Source organism: Prunus mume, linkage group LG3, assembly GCF_029339155.1.
Source record: "Prunus mume cultivar Tortuosa linkage group LG3, ASM2933915v1, whole genome shotgun sequence".
Taxonomy (NCBI): domain Eukaryota; kingdom Viridiplantae; phylum Streptophyta; class Magnoliopsida; order Rosales; family Rosaceae; genus Prunus; species Prunus mume.
The window spans coordinates 12,586,518-12,601,996 of NC_142700.1; the positions used below are offsets into that span (position 1 = coordinate 12,586,518).

General features: G+C 36.5%; 1 protein-coding gene across 2 annotated transcripts; it reads right to left on the minus strand.

Moving 5' to 3' along the window:
- Positions 1 to 611: 611 nt before the first annotated feature.
- Positions 612 to 14,142, minus strand: ROS4 (Acyl-CoA N-acyltransferase with RING/FYVE/PHD-type zinc finger protein). 2 transcript variants are annotated; one of them, XM_089048291.1, is made up of 11 exons: positions 13,693 to 13,822; positions 13,521 to 13,543; positions 9,174 to 9,377; positions 6,137 to 9,064; positions 5,566 to 5,689; positions 4,776 to 4,855; positions 3,559 to 3,800; positions 3,029 to 3,115; positions 1,936 to 2,035; positions 1,600 to 1,801; positions 612 to 1,512 (listed from the first exon to the last, which is right to left on the minus strand). In XM_089048291.1, exons 4-11 carry the CDS (start codon positions 8,912 to 8,914, stop codon positions 659 to 661), a joined length of 4,467 nt encoding a protein of 1,488 aa, XP_088904417.1. In that variant the 5' UTR covers positions 8,915 to 9,064; positions 9,174 to 9,377; positions 13,521 to 13,543; positions 13,693 to 13,822; the 3' UTR covers positions 612 to 658. The 2 variants fall into 2 exon arrangements, with proteins under 2 accessions (XP_088904417.1, XP_008226525.2); XM_008228303.3 differs by lacking the exon at positions 13,521 to 13,543 and having other exon boundaries at positions 6,137 to 9,377; positions 13,693 to 14,142.
- Positions 14,143 to 15,479: the final 1,337 nt, after the last annotated feature.

Below are 15,479 nucleotides of genomic sequence, written 5' to 3' on the forward strand. Positions count from 1 at the left end.
GAAGGAAAATTACTTTCCCGATCAAAAGAAAAAAAATTTATGAGGGGAAGGGGATGACGACCAAAAAAAAAGCAAAAAACTATTTTAGCATGGTTGGGTTTGAAGATTAATACAATCATGAACGGTTTTCCATTGAATCCTAAGAGGGCATCAGTCAAGCATGGAGAAAGGAGATGATCAAAACGCCAAAAAGAAAAAGAAACTTATTGTAAACTGAGGAGACATGAACGCGAAGAAACAAAAAGAACTCCAACCTAATAGTAATAGTTAACATCTGTTATGTCTGTTTAGAGAAGGAAAAAAAAACTTGATGTGTGATATTTTAAGTTGTTAGATTATAGCAATGGCCTAAATTTAGCAAAATGCAAATAAATACACCATCCCTAAATGCATAAGCTCCGGATCCGAAAAATACACATGCATACAGGGCCTTTAGGGCAAAACTATTCATTCAGCTTTCGTTTGATTTCTTTGACATTTACCATTCATGGCAGAGAGAATCCAAGCAGGACCTGGTCCCTCTTTTATGGAGCCCAGATTCAACTATACATGCGTGCGCGTGTGTATAACATGGACAATTCTAAACTTAAATAATTTACCCCACACTGATATGAGCAAAAGACACTTCAAATAAGCTTAATTTTATTTCGACATGGCTCTATTTCTGCGACTGTTCGTCCACAGAAAGCTGTATTTCATCATACATGTTCAAGGATTTAACATTAGCCACCGTTTCTGGCTGCATATTTCCTAATAATGTTGGTGCTGGTTCTTCACAAGACAGCTTTGAAAATTGGCCCTGCAAAGTGCTTCCTTTGGCTTCACCTACTTGCACATTCTTGCTTTCCATAACTCTGACTTCTGGTTCCTTAATGCAATAATTTTCCTTGCATTGCTCCACACATTCAAAAATTTCCATTTTGGTGTCAACTTCTGATTGCAGCAGATCCTTGGGATTCATTTGGCTGATATCTGATTCTGCAGCGCCTACTTTGATCTGGCAACCAATTCCCTCTGACGGCTGGACAGTGAGTTCAACTTCAGCTTGTAATTCCTGCAAATTCTTGCCTTCAATTCCAATCTCTGCATCAACGACCATTCTGTCAGCATGACTTTTTCCATCCAATTGCTTTACGGACTCAACATCAGTTTTAGCACCCAATGCAGATTCCGTTTGTGTTCCCGTTTCAGCACCAGTGTTTTTACCAGAACATTTTTCATCAGGTTGCTGGACAAACCCGATAATGGTTTCTCTGGATTGAATACCTACATCAATTGATCCGCCTGTCTCTAGTGTTGATGCACCAGTTTTGTTATCACAACCAATGAATAATTTGCTACCTTCCAATTCTTGTAACTTAACACCTTCTACAAATTCAATATCTGCTTCAACACCAGTTTTGTTTCTGCAAGAAATATCATCCAAATGCTGTCCAAACTTGTCCTTGGGATCTTCTTGAGAACAAAAACCTTCTTTTCTCATTTCTCCCGCTTGTAAGGGTAATATATCACCTGGTCCAGTATCACCCAAGAATATAACTTTCTCAGAGAAAAGAAGAAAGGTCAGCAGATAGAGAAGAGATGGAAAAAATAACTTACCAGAATGCCTATGTGCTATCTGATTTCCATACAAGGGTTTTTTGAGCAAAATTGTTCCAGGAAAAACCATCAAGTTGATCTTGTTCAAACTACGCTTTTCACTGTCTTCTACAGGTACAAAGCCAAAACCCTCTGTCCATGTCGCCACCAAATCTGGAATGGCAGCTACGACAAGCTTTTCCACCTTAAAAGATAATAGCATCTACAAAGAAAGAGACATATCAACATGAATCAATTAGAAAGACTTAAATGATATGTCGCCTTGTAACCCCTTATCACATCTATACCTCCAATTTTGGAGCTCGAACTTGTAAGATATATATTTAACATCTATACCTCTTCAATAGCAGTGACAAGGCGTCGGCACATTCCCTGGCGACGGTATCGACTGCAAGTTGCAATAAGCGGCATCTCTGCAACTGCTGTTCCATGCACCCTGCCAAAAACAAAGGTTAGCAAAATATTCCTATACAAAAAAACAGTTACAGAGGCAACAACCTAGTCATACTCATAAGTTCAAAACTCACAACTGGGAAGCAGTAAGAAACTCTGAAAACTTAGATTTGTAAAGAATTGAGAATCCACATTGAAATTGGTTATGCCTAGTTAAAGACAGGAGAGCTAAGAAGAACAGAAGAAAAGTTCAGATAGTGTGGGTGTGCAGAACCACATACATGTACCAAAATGATAGTGATGCATACACAAAGATGTCAATGCCAAGCATTGAAAACCTTCAAACCATCAGCTCTTGGCAATGCAACCTAATTAATGCTCTCCACACAGAAAAAAGAAAAGATATGAGAAACCATTCGCTACAGCAGGTAATCCTACGATGTGAGCCACCAATTATTTTATATTCGAACAGTATTCTTGAATGCTAAAAGAATCCAAAGAATTAAACTTTTGCAATAGAACTGTTTCTCTTTTTCTATTTTTTTTTTTCTCTGTTGGGTCTGTGCTGTTGGGAAGGGTAATTTTTTACTTAATGGTTGTACAAACTTCCATTGCATTCCATACATAAAACTCATACCCCTCAATGAATATATTGCAGCCATATGACAAGCCACATGGTGCGCCCCATCATTGAGAAAAAGAGTTCTCTAAGGAAGCATTAGTCATTTCTTCTCATTTATTATTGAAGTCGAGAGCATAATGTCCATGAACCACCAAGGTTCGGGTGAAGTGTACAGAGAAGGAAAATTATCTCACAATTTGGATGCTAGTTTTTTTTAAGGAAAACAAAAATATGACAATAGATATCAACGACTAAAATAACGAGGATGCAAACTGGAGATTTAAACAATAGATCAAAATATTGATGTGAAGTCTGATATGAAATTAATATCACAAGAACTGAGCAACTAACAAAAAAACATTACACGAAAACTGGAAAATCGACTCCCTACAAACAGCTTCATTTCAGCACTACCTGATTGATGCTACAGATATCAACACATCATCTTTCTCCAAGACTGCCGCGTAAAAGCCTTGAAAATTCAAACGTGCAAAATCTGACCTGAAGGTTACATACAAAATTAATAAGCAATTCATAGAAACAAATGACCAATTGAGAAGCCACTTCCGCTTAAAAGAAATGACAGCAAATTGGAAGAGGAAGTGATACTTCATATATAACTGTACCCAAAGATACATTTTTAGAGCCCTACTTATCAGAGCAATGAATAGCCATTACTGGCCAAAGAAAAGGATAATCTCATTAAAAGGTGTGAGGTGAAAATGTGGAAGGGATAGAAAACACCAACCATAAACAAGACTGAAATTCTGTAGAAATAAAAATTATACAAAAGTAACATCAGTAGTTAAATGTGCAACCATATCAGTTCAATATTTCTTAAAATAACAAAGAGAGAGAAAAACACAGGTCAGAAGATTATCAGGGTTGACAAAAAAAGAAGAAGAGAAGATTATCAGGGCTGTTCACTACAGAGATGATCTCACCCCCAATTGTATAAAACATGGGGTATCATGTCTATGCCAGTTCTAGGATCGACCATAGACAAAAAACATTCCTCCATGATTGTAAGAGCAACAGCTAGTCTTGTATTGCATTCTGCCTTCAGCGCAAACCGTTGAGCAGAATGAACCTTTTGGTCATCATGAATGCATCTAAGAAGTGTCCACGAAAATCCATCAGCAACATGATTAATGTAGCCAACGCGAGATTGAAGACCTGAATAAACCTACACACAGACGTTAAAAAAGTAATCAAATTAATCGAAACCAGAAAGAGTAGTAAATGAAGACTGATAAATTCATGTTGCTCTCTAAAAATTTTATATTGCTCTGTCATAGAACATATGACAACTTGGAAGAAGAAAATCACAAGGAACAAAGAAACAACTACTAGGGTCATCGTTATAACCAAATAAAGATCATCGCTAATGCCTCTTTTAGTTATGAAGGCTAGTTATGCCTCTGTTAGGCTTTACGACGGCAGGCTCTTATCTTGAAATGTAAAATGAATTACATCGATGACAACTGAAATAGCAAAAGGAAAAATAAAATAAAATAGATGATGACAACGATAGAATAATGAAAGAGAAAATTCAAGTAAATTGAGAAGAAGAAAAAATTTGCTCAACTTTGTGCTTTGCATGGACTAAGAGAAAATTCAAATTTATCATAAGTAAAACTAATGAAATTGAAGGAAGAAACTATAAGGCAGGGCCTAACACGATCATTTGAAACCATAAAAGAACTAGAAAGCAATTGATAGGGAACCAAATGAAAATAAATAATGTTGGCAGAGTTATTTTGGATAAAATTCTTAACTGCAAAATACCATCACATACAAGTTATATAATAAATAAATGAAACAGATTTGCTTTTGCAATTATAATCACACCTCCCTTGATAGTGAAAACACCACTTAAAGGAAGGCAGCAAGTAAGATTGCTGCCCTAATTAAAAAGAATGTAGTTCTCAATATAATTTACAAGACAATCAACATTTTGCAAGTGCTTGCCTGAATATTAGGATGATGCTTCGGGAAAGCAAAACCACCATATTTCATTTATAGAAAAAAGTGTTTGCAATAACATTGCAAGTCCTTACTTTACCAATAAAACAGTGCCATGAAAAATCCTTAATTTATTTACGGGTAAAACATGACAGATCTTCTATGTTAGAAGATTTGTAAGATAATACAAAATTACCTCCTGACAGCTTCTATCACAGAACCAGGAATCCAGTATGGCTCCATATGCATATTTTTCTTTCATGCATGCCTCGTGATCTGTTCATAAAAGTTAAAATGATTTGGTAAACTAGACAATTTAAAGAAAAAATAACATAACTGAAAGGGTAAGTCCAACTTAACCACAAGATGGTCACTAATAACAGAGGAAATTAATTAGAACCAAGATAATAATAAATAATACTAAAATTATTAGAAAAACAGTTCCTAGAGGTCTAATAGGCAAAAAAGGGACAAGAGAAGAAAATAATAAATACGTCCTTACTTCAAAGAATTGGATTCAACTTCATTACACAAAGGAGATACAGTATGAAAACTCATAAACAAAATTACTTTTGATAAATTATGGCAATTAATTTCCCATTTTGATATATAATACTTCTGTTTCTAACCAACTCCAACATGCTTCAAAAGCAACACGTTGTCTGGAAATAGTTAAACAGTATGCCAATTGAATATTTACAACACAAACTAAAATCTACTAATGGAAAAACATGGATTAAAATCTAGGTCACATTATGATGAAATCATCCACTTCCTTAATAAATACTTTTTTGCATTGACATATCCATCAAAGGAAATAGTGAAAATATTACTTATATACTTCTAAGAAGGGTAATTACCACATTAAATTAGGTACCATATTATATTTTAACATGTACATGCCACATCAAACTATTCCAAAGTTATCTACACGTACTGAAAGCAGTTTAGGTACAAGGAAGATAATCTAGAAACGAGAATATTACATTTATGTTCACACTGTGAACATTTAAATCCATCAGAAGTACTTGAAGCCTCCTTATCATTGACGAAATCACCACATATCCAACAGGTACAGTTTGGGCAGTACCAGCTGCCTTCAGGAAGCTCCTGAAGTTCAAATGCAAAAGCAGATAATTAGTGTACAGTAAGAGGAAAACAAGCAAAAACTCCAAAATAGTCACAACTCAACACAAAAGCCTGATAAGAATGAAAACCCAAAGGTTATTAAATTGATAATCTATAGCCTGAAATTATGGAAACAAATATTATCGTTCTAGAAACAAAATAAAATAAAAAGAAGACATTCAAACAATAACTGATTAATATGATAACTATTCCTCCAATGGCATCAGGACTTCAAATACAAAGCTAGCATGCGTTCTGGAGCACAAACAGAAGCTTGTATTCAAATCAATCAAGAACAACTTCTCCTCCCAGATGCACATGATGCAAAAGTTATGCCAGCATATCATTGAAGAGTATGGATATATAAAATAAGGAGAAGAATTCAGGAAAGAGAACCAGCATAAATATACAACACTAGTGAAAGCAAACCTGCAGAGACAAACAAGCCTGATGAAAAGTAGAGGGGCAGTTATCACAGCATATCAACTCGCCACCATCACCACAAAGTCCACATGAATCATCATTTTGATCATTTTCATCGGCTCGCACAATTTGGGTTCCTCTTTTCCTGCTTTTGTATTCAGCTGACCAGGCTTGAAGCTGGCATAAGGTGAAGGGCTGACCAGATTCCATAAAAAGATTCAAACATGGACGATTCTGTTTGAACCCACTATGAGTCTTGAACTCAGAAACTGTAATTACCTTACTGCAACACTTACAAAAAATGCCATCCCTGGTAACCAGACCATCTATAAGGACAGCACCGTCCTTGGGGTTCCGATACTGAATGACATCATCCAAAGATATGACACCAGCATCAATTAACCAAGACAAAACTGTTCGCACTCCCGCAGAATACCACTTTCCATCCTTAAAATGCTTTCCCTCACTACCCAGGCTTCTTGGAAGCAACTTGCAACGGCTCTTTTGGTTTTTACCCTTCCTATGAGCTCTCGATTTGCTGGCTTTCTTTCTAGAAAAATATCGAGCAGGACTAGGGCTAAAATCTTTGTTTTTAATAATAGCTGAAACCAACAAGTCATCATCTTCAATTTGGCATCTAGACGATTTCCTTTTTCCAGTTTTAAAATCATCACATTCACGATTAATCTTCATCAACTTTGAATATTTTCTCCCAATCTGCTGCTGGCAGGAGTCGAGAGGTAAGGACATCTTGCGACTTCCTTTACATATTTTATTACCTGCAAATTCATCCTGGACCTCTTTCAACTTTGACTGGGTACCATTTGCATCAATACACTGTGAATCAGCATTCTCAGTAGCAGTAATACCAAAAAGGCCACTTTGGTATATTGAGCTTGGTTCAATTTCAGATATCTTTTTAGACTTCCTACGTATTTTTCTTTTCAAAAGATCACTTGTGCAGTTTCGTTGGTAATCTAATGATCCCTGCAGAGCACTTTCCAGCTTATCATCAACCTTGTGTCCCTGCAATTCATCTTTTTCCTCAGAATAATCCACTGATACATCTTCCATAACTTCCTTAGTTGTTTCTACATCAAGTCCAGAACTCTGTTTATTAAAGCTTGGGGAATTTGCATTGCTATCTTGGTGAGGAGAAACAGCTTCAGAACCTCCATGCACATTGTTACATTTTCTGGAAGTAATAGGTTCATCAGGACGAGTAGCTGACTGGATGCAAGTGCCACCAGACCCACAAACTGGTAAGGAAGTGAAATCCAGACTACTTGTTCTATTTTCAATTCTATTCCCAGCATTCACCAAGCACTGACATTCTACATTAGCTGAATCATTAGATTGGACTGTAAGCAATTTCACTTCCTCGTGACTTGTCTGTCCATAAAATCCCTCAGGAACTGCGCTGACCAGAGTTGAATCACAGAGGGGAGCTGACACATCTTCCTGAGCACAGCGATTTTTTATATTATTGCCACTAGTCAAGGCCAAAGAAGAATCAGTCTCATGGTTCGGATCAACTAAACTCTGACTTGCTTTAACAATCTCTCCCTTTCTCAGACTGCCAATCTTTCTCTCAATGAACACGACACTCACAAAAGGATCTAAAAGCCTCCACCAATAAGCCAATGCAGCATCAGGTTCTGGATGATTAATCTCTTTCTCAATATTTGCTAAAGCACCAGATAGATCTGACCAGAACTGACTGATATCGGCCCACTCCTTTAGATCATCTTCCTGCAGCAAACTGTACCTATCCGCAAACAAAAGTTCTCCACATAACCGCCAAGCTTTGGGGAACTCACGAATATATTTTCCCTTAGGTGTTTTATAAACAGACTCCATATAACTTCTACTAGGTCTTTTTCGCCTCTCAATATGCCATCCTGCAGCTTCAAGTAAGCGAGCAACATGACATTGGAGAACTGGACGAGGGTCCTTACTAGCGTCTATCTTCAAGGCAACATCGGATACATCCAAAACAGGAGCTTCGAATCCCTTGGGTTTTCCCTCAGCATGTAGAGGAGTTTCCAATTTATCCAGAACAGTGACTACTGGACTTGCAACCAGAAGCCTGGCTGAGAAGCTCTCATGCAAAGCAGGTGAAGCAATATCTTTACTTACACATACTTCCTTTCTATCATCCCCATCTGAGGTTGGCAATCTGCACTTTGGAACATCTGCGTGACCTACCATGCCTGCTTTGTCAAGTTCTGCATGTTTCTTTAACAAATAGCAACTAGTTGTGACTCCCTGACAAGAAGATTCGACCAAACGAAATGTAACCGTATCAGAGACAGAGTTTGTAGCTGGATCAGACGGGCCAGAAACCATTTCTTTTGGGACTACTGATGAAATGACCTTTCCTAAACCAGGTTTGGTATTAGAAAGCTCATTAACTGAAAACTTCATTCTCTTAACAGTCACATCATCTTCATTCCTATCTAACAAAGCAGATCTGTCCAAGCAAAACACCGGTGCAGAGGTTTCTCTAAATTCTTCGGTTGCATTATAAAACTCCTCCAAACAAGTATTTTTAGAGGATGAGTGACTCGTCACAACTGAGTTTTCACTGTTTGATGACAGTGCTCCGTCTGTGTTCTTACTTGAATTATCACATTCAAAGTTAATCACTCCAGTAACAAGACATCTCTTACTAGCGCCACCAATGTCTTGACCAAAGAAAACCTCTGCGAATATACAACGCTCAGTTTTGGATCCTTCAACCCCATCATCATGCAAATCCTCAATTTCTTTGCTGAGAAACATCTCTAACAACTGACTGCAGTTCCACTTTACCCAGAGTCTTCCTTATGTTTCCTTATTTGCTCTACATATAACCACCAGTACAAAATGTGACCAACTGATCTACCATGCTGTAAACTATGCAGTTGAAATCTGGAATCTTCTCTTGACAAACTAATGCATAGGAAAGAAAAAGGCGAACCTCATCATTGCTGAAGTAGAGGTATAATTACTTAATAATTACCATAAAACCCTTCAAAGCCAACATGGAAATGCTGCGTACTTTCATTGATTAACATCTCCAACAATTGGCAGCAATTCCAATTCGTTCGGTCTCTTCCTTTCTTTGCTGAATATGTATATCCAGCATCAGAAAAGGTGAGCGCTACTACATTGCTTCATTCACAAATCACTGCATATAAAAGAATAGTGTTCCTCATCATAGCTGATGTTTTAGCATAAAATCATCCAACTATTGCTACAAAATCTGCAATAACAAGGAAAAAAGCATATTAAACTTAAGAGGATGCAGATCATATAATTAAATTAATTATGTGTTATTGGAAGCCAGTATAGTCAACCCAACTAAGATTAACAACAACTGCATAGCATCTAGCAGATTAACAACAACCAAACATCACTATAAATGCTGCAACAATACTGCAAAAAATAACTACTAGCAATTAACAGGTATGGTAGAACTGAACTATAAACTTCAACTCTGGCATTATCTCAATAGCTTCTAAAAGACAAAACAGTCAAACTCCCCTTCCCCAATTAGGACAATCACACAATTAACTCTATGCATTGCAGCAGCCAACAATGTTCTGTTAAAATTCAAATCCAATCCAAATCCATCCCACTAAGATTCAATACCATAACAAAGAAATAGATCCAGCAGTTAATTCAAATTTAACTCTTAGCAGCTGGCCATAATCAGATCAAAGCTGGAAGCCAGTATAGTCGACCCAACTATAGTTTTGAAATCCATTTAAATTTTTTGGTAATAACGATTATTATATATTCACTGATAGCTTATATAGATAATTTCTTATAAAGAGTGTACATATACTACAGATATTCAAGTTTTAATGGAATTGGACGTTTTGTTTTCAGATTCCAAATTCCATATTCCATATTCTCTCTCACATAGGCACACACATAAGGTTTCTATATAAAGTCTTGTTTGTCATATGTTGGACTCGATATGGATGGTTGAGATGTACGGTAGGTGAGATGCATCTCAACCATCCATATCTGATCTCATCTGAGAACCTTATTTAAGGCCCATATGAGACAAGTTTTGTGTAGGTGTGTACACTACTCCAAATAAGTTACGTAACCTAAATAACATTTTACCAAAAAAGTGCTCACATAGTCTAACTTCACTGTCTTTTCTTCTAAACAGAGCAATTGCCTAGACAAAATTGCAAAATGCATTTAATTACTATCTTGTTACTAAATAAAAGAAAATTACAAGCATACAAGATTTGCACTCACTGTGTTTTATTATTCTTAACTTTGCATCAAAACAATTGCAATCACATCAATAAATGAATAACTATAACAATAAATAAGAGGGACTCCTAGAACATAAACTATAAGAATCGTACATTTACATGTTCAGACATGTTTACTAAAACTTGTTCAAGTGAAAAGAACAGCTTCCGTTAGGAGTGAAACTTATAGGCATTTGTTAACTCGTTCTCGTAATTCCAATGTCATGGTACCATGAATAACCTTTGCACTCCCATCACTGAATTTATATCTAATAACAAACAAAAGACAACCAGTAGCTTGAAATCTTTATTCTTGTATTCTGCTTTATAAATTAACTCATTTTCAGACATCCTTACTCGGACTTATCTGAAGATCAAGTCAAGAGCTGCCAATCATGGGCAGATATAGGAAATCAGTATGACAACAGTCCTGTCATAGAAGAAGAATATAAATATGTGCTCTAACATATATATGATGGATTTCAAAAATATAGATATCTCCTTAAAGAAACAAAATTTTTTTGTTAAATCTATTTATGGTCCCCCTGATATAAAAATTCTAGTTTTGCCTCTGCTTAGGAAGAATGAATCTTCAACAATATTATTAAAGACACAGGTTTTCATTCACAGTACACCATAATTTTTATTAGAAGTACTCTTCATGCATTGATGACTGCACAAGTAAATATCTGCTGTCTTGAAAAGTGGGAGAGGAGATATTAAAACCATTCTACAGTGGTACATTCAATATTTAAATAAACATAAACAAATGGAGAAAAGAATGCAGAAATTGAATTTGACAACAAACAAGGCATTCAATGAGCTTGCCTGAAGTGTAAAAATGTCTAGACTGCTTTCTTGCAGCAACACTGCCAGTATATACATGATACAGTAAAGGAATGTGCAAAATGAACTTCAAAGTTTGTAAGATAAGATGTTACAGAGAGAAAGAGACACCGAGGTGGAGATAGAAAGAGAGATTGAGGGGAAGAGATAGAGAGACCAAGGCGGAGAGAGAAAGACAGAGAGAGAGAGAGAGAGAGAGAGAGAGAGAGAGAGATACCACTAAGTGAAGCAGAATGACACAAAAAGAAATGTAAAAAAAAAAAAAAAAACCCACATATACGTCTGTTTACATATATGCGTTCATTTCATACAAATACATGTATATTTTTTGCTGTCGATGAGCATTCAAACAAGGGGCACACACATGCACACAGAGAGCGGGAGAAGGAGAGAGTGATAGAGAGAGAGTGAGAGAGAGAGGGAGCATAAAGAAAAAGTGATTTAAATTCAGCTTCGAGCCTTCAGCACCACAAAGTGGATTAGATCCAACCAGGAAAGATGGTTTGCACCCCCCAGTTAACTGAGCAGATGGCCCACAAAAATGCAATACTCAGAACTCAATTCACTATACGTCTTAGAGAATGGCATACATCTCAGGGTGATAAGATTTGATAGTTACAATGGATGTTTTTACGTATTGATGACTCCTTAAGATCTGCGGTATTTCGTGTACATTATGGCTTTCCTTTTTAGGGCAACAGTAGGAGGAAGATATATGATATACACACACTTATATATCATATGAGAGAGAGAGAGAGAGAGAGAGAGAGAGAGAGAGAGAGAACGTGACAGAATACAGTCACAAGAATGGCACTTGGCTATCATTTAGCGTAAGTGCATGGCAACAGCCAAAAATGACACCCAAAACTTTGACTTGAAAGGAATTAATTTGGAACGTAAGATCAGTCAATCTCCACTGGTTCCTCTTCATTTGTTGTAAAATGCAATTGAAAACAGCAACTAATAAAAACCAAAGTGACCGAAATCTTAATTCTAATGATATTGTTTTGGAACATAGGATCAGTCATATTTATGGTCTTAAGTAATCGTCCGGTTTTAATTGCATGGTGAAGAGGACCCAGTTGAGACCATAAATACAATGACTAATATCACAATCCAAAACAACATCATTGTCTATTAATCTTATGTTCTACGTTGCTTTCACTTATCTTACATTCCAAAACAAGATATAAATACAATGAATGTTTTGTTTCTTATAAATAAATAAATAAAAATTATCAGTTACTAACTTGCTTCTGCCATGCATTTCACACCAAACAAAATTTCGAGGAAAATAAATAAAGAAAAATTATTCTTCTAAACCATCTTGTTCATCACAAGGTGGTCATTGTCAAATATCAACCTAGTCAGGAAATAAACACACACCGCAACCAAAAACAGTCCAATGGCTCTATAAAGGAGTGGAGCCTAATAAGAAAAAAGGATAATAAACTTCAGGAAAGAAGACATGCAGATGGTTCAATTCCCCCACCCATAGTGTAACCTCATTTTAACTTTCACATGTCGTAATTTAGCGTAGCTTTCATGAATTTAAAAATTAAAAAAGGTCCCTCAAAAGAAAATCCATCACAAAATAAGTGCGACATAAAGAAAAACAAGCCGGCCAAAAATGGCACCTCCTAGGCTTGCATGAAGTCTACAGCTCTTCTAAATGCCTTTTTTTTTTTCTTTTTTTTTTCTTTTTAGTTCAGGAAGACCCCGCTAAATGTTTTCCCCAAAAAGCCTAAATTTATACCTCAAATCACCTAAGAACTCCCCATTGTGACCCCAAAGTAGAATACGAAATAATGTTAAGATTTATATGCAAATTCCTAAAACTGGAAAAAAAACAGTAAATAGACATTAATCAAAATAAGACCTATGACAAATCCGTTACCAGTATAAAAATTCCCAATCATACACACAATTGCACTAAGAAATAGAGAGAGGGTGTGAGAGCTTTCCTAGGCAACCATAGGATATACCACCCATGCATTCAATCCTAGGGGCAAGAAACCTCAAAAACACCAAAGAAAACGAAAAATCATCAACATTTAACCACAATTTCAACCCGTTATGAGAACCGAATGAAACATCAAAAGCAAAACATCCTTAAAAAATCCCACCATTATGCAGATCAAAACCCATCAAATCAATCCTGATAAAATTCACATTTTCTGATTGAAGAAATCACATTTCAGTCCCTCCCAAACACCATTCAGCAAATGCGCACCACAAGAGTAAAAAAGATAAACAAACAAATCAACAAAAACCCAGAAAGGTACCTCCTCACCAATGCAGTGCATTTCTGATCAACATGCAAAGAAGATAGAAGCACAAAATTGGTGATACGGTTTCAAAAATTGTTGAAAAAAACTTAAAGGGTTTTGGCAATCAATGATAAAACAAATAAATCAGCTGAAAAACAGGCGAATTGGGAGAGGAAAAAAAACTCACCTTGCGATACAGTTTCTAATCAACATGCAAACAAGATCAGAGCACAAAATTGGGATTAGGGTTTTGAAATTGGTGAGGAAAGGCTAATGGGTTTGGCTGAGTGGAGATTCTGGAGAAGATAAAGAGTTGGAGCAGAAAAGGGTATTTACTTTGGGCCTCATCACTTAAATCAAAACTCCAGCAGAATGAGGGCTTTTGAGAACCCGGAAAGTGCTCCCATGTACAACAGATGGCAGTACTTTCTTCTCTCTCTTTACCCTATACCATTTCCCATGTGAGTGTATGTCATCTCGTTTGTAACCTCCACCCTCCCTCTCTCTCTAAGCCACTATGCTTTGTCCCTTTCCGTTTTTTGAACCTCGCATAAACCCCCCAAATTGGGGTTTATAATATTGTCACGCTCATAATGGTTATGGATATGCTATTGATTTAGTTGCTTTATCTGTTATTACAATTTTGATATGCTTCTTAGTGATTAAAAGGGGGGGTTCTTACTTTCTTGTAGCCGGTATTGTAGACTATCAGGTTATGGTTGTTGACATTAAAGATTGCTTTGTGCTGCATATGCTCATGTGGGTTTACAGAGTTTTTCTCCCCGTTATGGTTGTCGACATTTGAGATTGTATGTGCTGCAGCTGCTCAAATAACAAGAAAAACTGTTAAATTCTCGATAGATATAATCATTTGCAAACCACGTATGTTAGGTCAATTAATGTTTTTGCATATGTGACCAGTATAGGGTGACTGTTTACTAAAGACACACGTTTATGTAAAGTCGTAAAACTATGTATGGAACTGATGCTAATACTAAGAAAGCAAGGAAGTTGGTGACCTGATGACAAGGAAACCAACATCAAATGTAATTACCGGTCCTAAGGTAGCAAAATTCCTTGTTAGATAAGTTTTAACGCATAGGAAGTGCGTAATAATCTCATAGAGAGACTCAATAAGATAGACATGTACGTAGATGCAGACTACCTTCACTTAGATAGGACCATATAAAGCTTCACTACTCGGAATTTACAACGCGTCTCATTCTCACTCTTTTATTGATTTTCCTCTTTACAGTTGGTTTAACGTTGCTTTGCTTTGTGTCAAAGATTTTTGTGTACTTTGAAGAACTAGTTATTAGATCGATATATATGGGTGGATTCAAACCTCAGTGTAACTGTGGAAGAGACACAAGAATGGAAACTTTGACTTCGTAGATTTGTGGGCAATAACGTCAATGCATATATATAGTTTACATGGTGTGCAATCTTCAAAACAAGAAAAAAGCAAAGCGCCATGGGAACATGCCCTTGATTTGGTTTTCTCTCATAATTGCTACTCATGTACAAGGAATGCTTGTTCTCAAATAAACGAGACATGTTGCGCTTTTAGATCCATGTACTTATTTACTAAATTTGGGTATAGTTGTTGGAATTCTATCTAGTAATTTTGGGTATCATCCAATAGGGATTTGTTCGTATTCAATGCAAAATTCATACAATGATTGGCATTGCATGCATGGCCAAGCTACATCTCAAGCACGCCTTCGACTAGGAGAGCGTGGGACGTAGACTCATGAAGCTCGAGCTCTGGACTATATACCGCACTTCACAATAAGAGTTCGACTCTCATTCCCATAGTTAATAACTTAATATAACAATGACATTGACATCAATAATGGAGGGAAATTTCGTGTACTTCTTATTGGGCTTTTTGGGCCTAGAAGACAAACTGGTCTATATCATAACAGTAAAGATTGGGCTTCTGGGTCGGCCCATAAATGTGACAGCAAAGCA

Excerpts from the sequence above, each read along its gene's own strand:
- ROS4 (XM_008228303.3), bottom strand. The coding sequence starts at position 8,914 with ATGTTTCTCAGCAAAGAAATTGAGGATTTGCATGATGATGGGGTTGAA. Across the intron at positions 5,690-6,136 it reads AGGCTTGTTTGTCTCTGCAG|GAGCTTCCTGAAGGCAGCTG; the intron begins GTTTGCTTTCAC and ends TTTGAACTTCAG. Across the intron at positions 4,856-5,565 it reads TTCACAGTGTGAACATAAAT|ATCACGAGGCATGCATGAAA; the intron begins GTAATATTCTCG and ends TTTTATGAACAG.